The sequence below is a fragment of the Trachurus japonicus genome, chromosome 7 (genome assembly GCF_045865225.1).
Source record: "Trachurus japonicus isolate A0001 chromosome 7, Traja_1.0".
Taxonomy (NCBI): domain Eukaryota; kingdom Metazoa; phylum Chordata; class Actinopteri; order Carangiformes; family Carangidae; genus Trachurus; species Trachurus japonicus.
In genome coordinates this window covers 4,586,852-4,594,642 of record NC_140913.1, presented here as the reverse complement: position 1 = coordinate 4,594,642, position 7,791 = coordinate 4,586,852, and the positions used below count along the sequence as shown (strand labels likewise).

The 7,791-nt window shown below is 42.9% G+C and overlaps 1 protein-coding gene across 2 annotated transcripts in view; it reads right to left on the bottom strand.

Annotated features, from left to right (window-relative positions):
• Window positions 1-7,791, bottom strand: part of LOC146984038 (neural cell adhesion molecule L1.1-like) — a 79,011-nt gene that overhangs the window by 2,793 nt on the left and 68,427 nt on the right. Inside the window, exons 27-28 of one of the 2 annotated variants that reach the window (XM_085780861.1) lie at window positions 7,674-7,685; window positions 1-1,886 (exon numbers count right to left, since the gene is read on the bottom strand). The exon at window positions 1-1,886 is cut by the window's left edge and continues 2,793 nt beyond it. In XM_085780861.1, the coding sequence (XP_085636987.1) occupies window positions 1,628-1,886; window positions 7,674-7,685 (271 nt within the window). In that variant the 3' untranslated portion in view covers window positions 1-1,627. The remainder of the gene's footprint in view (window positions 1,887-7,673; window positions 7,686-7,791) is intronic. The other variant, XM_085780862.1, reaches the window with a different exon arrangement.

Genomic DNA, 7,791 nt, shown 5'->3' with positions numbered 1-7,791 from the left:
CCGGCTCTGACACCGGTGTCATGTAAACACACCTCGCTACGGTCCTGTGATTTTTCAGGCGTCCAAGTGGCGCGTTCAAATCGTCTCGCTGCGACACGTCTACGTTACAAGGCCGATATGGAGTCATCAAGCTTAGTCCCACTACCTGAAAGCTCAACACACTGCAGCCGCACCTCATCACTTCCATGACACAGCGTCAATTACAGAACAACAGTATCCAGGTGACAGTAAAGCTGTGAACATGCCTGGACCCGTCCGGGGATGCTCTTATTTGTTGCCATGGGGATGTAAGTGAAATGCATGTTTTACATTCTGACTGCATTCAGATGTTTATTGCAGATACTTTATGCTAATCTAGCATTAGTTAATACGTTGATAAAGATAATTCAAAATAATGTTAATTCGGCTTATTTCCAGTAAGAATTAAAGAATTAAACCGTCACTTTTGTGTTTTAATTTTGATTCACTCCAGCACACACTGTCCTGTGGCGCAAATAGGTCCTACTCATATGCAGATTGATACGCCACTGAAAATAGTCCCAAACAATTAGAGGTGGAAAGTTAGTGAGAAAAAAATTGGAAAACTGTTTTTCTCCATTTGCACTTTTGCAGTTTGTTGAGCTCTCAGGGCCACCGTAGCATCCTGACGGAGAAGGAGCGAGTGTGTGAGGAGCAATGGATGATTGACAGATGGATGGACAGAGGAGGAGAGGAGGCTCAACTGGACTCTCTTAAGGCAACAGATCTCTCATCACTGCAGGTCAAAGGGCAGGGATGGAGAGCATGAATGGTCACACCACAAGCGCACATGCACACACAAACACACAATCACACACACACACAAACAGTCTCTCCTTATCCTCAAATGCTAAATATCAACTAAATAAGCACCACAGGGCGGGGCATGCATCTTAGGTTTGGGAGCTGTTCTGACAGCCGCACACACTCAAATAAATACCAGAGTCATTCCCAGACGCATGCGCACAAAACACAGAAACAGCTGGAAAATGCAGAAAGAGAACGCAGAAAACAAAGACACACAACGGTGATGTTGGACAGTGATGCACAAAGAGTAAAAACGTAGGAACTGTAAATGTTATGTTTGTATAAAAAAAAAACTGAAGGGTTTGGGACAAAGTGAAATCATTCGTGGGAGACACTTTGGTCACAGACGAACAACAAAAAACACTTTCACTACTTTCCCCCTCTTTTCTTCATCACACCTGCCATCATCTTCCTCTCCTGTCCTCCACCTCTGTCTTTCTCTCATATAGAAGACTGGAGGGCTAACTTGGGGTCTAACTTAGTCTGTTTGCCTGTAGGTGCATGTGTGTGTGTGTGTGTGTGTGTGTAAATGTGTGTGTAAACTTGAGTAGAAAAGATGAGACATCCTGTAAACAGCTTCACTGCATAAACCTGTGGAATGTATTGACACTGTGTGTGTGTATAGGTGTGTGTGTGTGTGTATAGGTGTGTGTGTGTGTGTGTGGTCTTACACTATAACATTATAGGCAGTGGAGTCAGGAGTGGTCTGTCCCTTGGTGTTTTATTGTAGGCAGGTATTTCATATGTGTGTGTGTGTACGTGTGGTTTTGTAATGTGTGTGTGTGTGTGTGTGTGTGTGTGTCTAGCTGGGCCGGTTCAGGATGGTCGACATGGAGGGAGCGATGGGGGGCGGTGGAATGGCGTTGACGGGGGAGGCGGGGCCGGAGCTCTCGTTGCCGTGGGGGACGGGCCCGCGGCCGCTGTACTGGCCGATGAAGGAGCCGTCCTCGTTGAACTGGATGTCCACGCTGTCGCCGTACTCGGCCAGGGAGTCGTCGCTGCCCAGCTTACTCTCCCCGTTCAGAGACGGGTGGCTGTCCGAGCGCTTCTCGTCCGCGTCGCTACAGGAGGACAGAGGGACACCGTCAGTGGTCAGCTGAGATGTTCACACAACAACACAAGGAATAGTTCAACATTTTGGCAAATTGGCCCATTGCCATAATCCCTATAGTCATAGCAGTAGGTTCGTTACCTTTAATTGTCGGTGCAAGCTGTTTTTAGAACGGCGGAGCAGAGCCGTGAGCTGCTCAGAGCTACGCTACGGAGGCTCATGGGATTTCTACATTTCCCTCATCAAACTAAATACACAATCCAACAACTCCACAACGCTCTGGTGGACAAGTTGTGACCTGCACATTGGCCACGCTATGAGATAATAACGTATAATTATGTAACATTAGGACACATCAGGCAAATACCCAGAACTACTTTCGCTTTTGAAGTCACTCCGCCCAGCAGCCGTGTCTGGGATGTAGTTCTGCCTACATATTTGCTTCAAAAACAACTCAGTCTTGTAATGTTCCATTATTATCTCATAGCATGGTGAATGTGCAGGTCACAACTTATTCACCAGAGCGTTTTGGAGTTGTTGGACTGTGAATTTGATGAGCTTGATGAGGGAAAACTCGGAAATACAGTGCACCATGCAGAGCTCACATCTCACAGAATGGGCTTATTTATTTTATGCTTTAAACAAATTTGGTCTTGGGGATAATTTCATTAGGTGGGTTAAAATTCTGTATGATAATCCACAGGCGGCTATTTTGACTAATGGGCTTAAATCGGACAGTTTTCCATTGTACAGAGGAACGAGGCAAGGCTGCCCCTTGTCGCCCCTCTTATTTGCCATTGCCATCGAGCCTTTGGCAGAGGCCATAAGGATGACACCTGTTATACGAGGCTTGCAAGTTGATTATGAGCACAAGATAAGTCTATACGCAGATGATGTTTTGGTATTTATAACCAATCCGGAGACATCAATACCAGCTCTACTTAACATTATTGATCTATTTAGCAAATTTTCGGGGTATAAAATTAATTTGACCAAGTCTGAAGCCATGCCACTTGGGAGTCTTAATTCGATACCAGCTGCCTTACCTTCCTTTCCCTTTAAGTTGTCTCCTACAGGTTTTGTATATTTAGGTGTATTCATAACTCCTAAATTTAAGCAAATGTATAAAGCCAACTTCATTCCCCTGTTTGAGAAGGTGAGGCAGGACTTGGAGCGTTGGAATTCTTTGCCTGTCTCCTGGCTAGGGCGTATATCCTTCCTCCCTATTTTCAAATAGGGTGATAAAAGACCTGAATGGCTGGCTAAGCTCTTTTATATGGAGCAAGCGCAGACCAAAACTCAAAATGGCTACATTGCAGCTCCCAGGTTCAATAGGGGGTTTAGACTTACCAAATATCAGAACATACCAGCTAAGTACTCACATGAGGTACATTTATGACTGGGTTGTAAACAACTCAAACTCTATTTGGTTGGGTGTTGAGGCTTTCCTTTCAAAATATCCATTAAGGGACTTACTGTTTTTTAAGAAATTTAAAAATATCAGACTGAGTTGTAATAATCCAGTTACGCTTAAACAGTTAAGGCCTGGCGAATAATGTGTCGACTTGAGGGAAGGTCAAAGTTCACATCTGTTTTTACCCCTATTGTGAATAACCCAGATTTTCAGCCTGGGATGGTTGATACTGGTTTTAAAAAGTGGAGGGATAAAGGTGTTCATAGATTGAAGGATCTATTCTCTGATAATGTGATGATGACATTTGAACAAATAATAGAGAAATATTCTATCCCCAGAAGTGACTTTTTTCGTTACTTGCAGATAAGGCACTATGGGCCGGATTTACTAAGATCCCAGATAGCGGGCGCTATATTGTTTGCGCCCGCTAAAATATTGCATGTTTGGTTAGTGCACGCAAAACAGCTGATCTACTAAGAGTAACCCGCTAAATGAAAACACGTGCAAACCGCAATATGTAAATGAGGGTTTTGTGAGTGGTAATGGTTTCCGCCATGGAGAGAGTGGACAGAGAGCTGGACGGACGAAGGGACAGAATGACATTTGATCCGATCCATAGGCTACAATGACAGCATGTGTGTTCATCTCTCTCGCAAACACAAATCGCTACAGGGCCCAACTCGTCATATAGTGACGAACAGGCAGCAGCTGCAGCGACAATCACACACCTATAATATGTGTGTGTGTGTGTGCCGCCCATGATCCAGTGGATTAATAGAGAGCTCAGGTGGGACACACGGATCTAAACGCTCTGACCACTGACCAGAGGGATCAAAGACGGGTGAAGGCAGCGGTGACGTGTCTCAGTCCGGGACCGGGACCGAGAGACGGAGCTGAGCAGCCAGGTACTGGAGAGGAGAGGAGAGGAGGGGACAGGAAAAGAGAGGAGAAGAGAGGAGAGGAGAGGACAGGAAAAGAGAGGAGCGCACTGCAGGACAGACGTGTGCCGTGCGTAACGGCGCGTAAAAGACTTTTAACACGGCTGAAAAACTGTTAGAGAATGACCCAGACGTGAGGAAATGCAGAGATGTAAAATCACGGGGCTCTGACAGGTATCAAATCAATAAACGCATACGTTTTGGCAAAGTTGTATCAGTTAGTACATGGTTTTCAGACGTGGTGAATAAAGACGCAAAAACAGCCACCGCAATCTCTTCCTGGTTTGGTAAATCACATTGCACGCGCTAAATAAATCTATTTGCATCTACTCCTCCCAGTATTCTGCACGTTCTGGCTGAAACGCCCATATTTACATATTCATCAAGGCAAACACGCTAAATGGATCGCATGTGCTATTTTGCCCATTTGAGAGACGCAATCCTCGGTGCGTCCGGTTAGTAGATCAGGTTCCACGTGTGTTTGCCCGTGCAATCACGTTTGCACACGTTTTAATACACGCAAACCTTTAGTAAATCCGGCCTTATGTCTTACATAGTACTACGTTAGTTGAGAACCATGAAAGTTCTCCTGTTGAGAAATTAATATTTTCATCAGATAGAGAGATATCTGTAAGTTTACTGTATAAGGCTATGTATCTCGCGACTCCAAATAAGTTGCAGAAGCTTAAAGGCACGTGGGGTAAGGAGCTAAATATCATAATTGATGATGAAGAATGGAAGAATGTCTGGAGATATGCTAAGTCAATTGACCCTTCGCCAACTCCTCCCACAAACGGCTATTGTCCAATCCTACGTTAGCAACCGTAACTATAGGCCTGGCAAGCTTTCCGCAGTGAGTCATTACGTTTGCTTTTGTGGACACATTTTGAGACTAGGACGAAAAACATTTGTTTGTAGAGAAGGATGTTGTTGTTGCTGCTGCTACTACGGCGGCGGCGGCGGCGGCAGCAGCAATATAGAGATGTTCAGATACGAGCGGACTTTTTTTTTCGACTTGAGCAAGTGTAAATATGGGGATAACCATATGTTCACCTCCGAAATGACAGCTGTACTTTTAGGGCTTTTACCTGGGCTTTTAGGGCTTTTACCTGGGCTTTTAGGGCTTTTACCTGGGCTTTTAGGGCTTTTACCTGGGCTTTTAGGGCTTTTACCTGGGCTTCAGGGCTTTTACCTGGGCTGTTAGGGCTTTTACCTGGGCTTTTAGGGCTTTTACCTGGGCTTTTAGGGCTTTTACCTGGGCTTTTAGGCGAGGGATCCTCCAGGCAGGGACTGCTTTCACTGACTGATACAGCGGTGGGAGAAAACAAAACAGCAGCGAAAGCTGTATGTGGTTCACAATCGCCCAAAAACTTTTAGTTTGACAACGTTTCATGACCAGTGAGATGACCTAAGTCTTGGTGGGTTGATAGACGGTAAAATGACCGGTCCTTACTGCTGCTCTGTACATTGTCCAGTCGTGTCGTTGAACAGATGTTTTATCCTCCTGCGCGAGTCACGTCACTGAAAACTATGAATGATCTTTGTGACTTCTTCTCTCTATTATCTCAGAACAGTTTATCCAGAAATTTGCTGATATTTCCTTTGAAATCGATACCAAATACTGCCAGGAGCATGGCTGGGAGTGAAAGCTTGCCCGCCGTAGCAACAGTAACCAAGGGGGCGGGGCTTACGCAAAGGGTCAATTTCAGTTTGTAATCGTGCCCAAGCAATGCAGTTAAAAATTATACACAGAATGCACATATCTCCCAACCGCAGACATTATTTCAATCCGACTCTCTCACCCACTTGCCTTAAATGCAAGATTGAAATCGGTACCCTAACTCACTGTTTTTGGTCATGTCGAAAACTGCTAATGTATTGGTCTAATGTACTATCTGAAATGGAGAAGATATTTGGTTTAAAACTGGAGATGGACCCAGTGCCTCCCAAATCCTCGTTTAACATCAAAACATAATAAGAGGCTGTACTGTATACTTACTTATGCAGCGAGAAAGAATATTCTGTTACAATGGATCAATGACAGGGTACCAACTGTTAAAGGCTGTAGTAGTAGTAGTAGTAGTGTTTGATCTAGTGCCATTAGAGACCTTACATGCATATTACATTTAACAACAGACCAATTCCATAAAGTTTGGGAACCCTGTTTGAAGTATGTAGCCTGGTGTCTCTTGTATAATGTTGCAGGGATTCTCTTGAATGCTCATACTGTATATTTTTTCTTACTGAACCCTAATTATATAGATCTGAGCTGACGGTTGCTGTTGTTTTTTTTAAATTATTATTATTATTTGTTTTGTTTGTCTACTTGTTTTGCTTTTCATTCCTGTGGACCATATTATGTATCCATCCCTTTCTTGTAAAAGTTAAAAATCAATAAAAAATATTGTTAAAAAAAAACAAAAACATGTCATTTTACATCTGTCGACCTCTTTAGTGGACATTTCATTTTTTGACCAGTGTGTGAGCTTTTCCTTCCTTCTTTTTTTTCTCTTTTAAAAATTTTGCCTATGCACCTGAAGAGCGCAAACACCTTTTTCTCTTTTTCATAAAATGGCCAGAAAATGCCCTATGTCTGAAGGCTTTTTCCCCCTTTCTTCAGGAGTACTTACATTTAAATATGTTACATCTGGTAAATGATGATTGCACACGCAGTTATAAAGAAAAACAGTGTGGAAAAATATTGTTCCTGCATGAAGTTTTGGTTTGACATTTAAAATGTGAACCTCTACACAATCTTTATAATCTTTTTTTGAATAAAACAGTACAAAAGTGAACTCTATTAACAGCAAAACCAAACTGTATATGAAACTATAATTGAGTTATGGTCATAATACTCTGCGTATAGGAAACATAGCGCCAGCGTTATCGCAGCAGGTAAAGGGTTTTCAAACAGACCCAATTAAAAGAGCCAACCACTCTGCCTTATGGGATGTTATTTTCCTTGACATCAGTGTCTCATGAGTGTATTTTGTTTTTCCTGTGATGTGTCTTGGTGGGGGAGGGGGAGGTGTTGGTAGCATGTGTGTTTTACTGTGTGGTTGATTGACTTCAGATGTGACATTGGTCACTTCTATTGCAGATAGATTTTAATTAGATTTTATTTTATTTCATTTCATCTATAATTCTATATATAGTTGTACATTTTTCCGATCACTTTTTAGTGAGGGAAACATTGAAGGTAGTGTTTTATGTATTATATATAGTAAATGTATATTTTGGCACTGCAGTCTGTGTTTCCAGGGTTATTCTGGGTATATAAAATACCACCAGGTCACACATACACAAGATGAAAAAAGGTTTAAATCACTCAAAACCCAACTCCCTGGAATTCTTAACATCTAAATGTAATGACACACCATAGCAATGCAATTATGGGATGTGAAACATGCATTGGGGAGCTAATAAAGGAGGTTAAAGTCCTCACCTCTCCAGGGATCTGCAGGCAGAGCAGTGAGGGAGGAACAGGAAGTGAGGGAACATTAGAAATGATACAAGCAGCTACAAATGTTAGGTCAAGTGTTATTGAGAGGGTTCATTTCAAA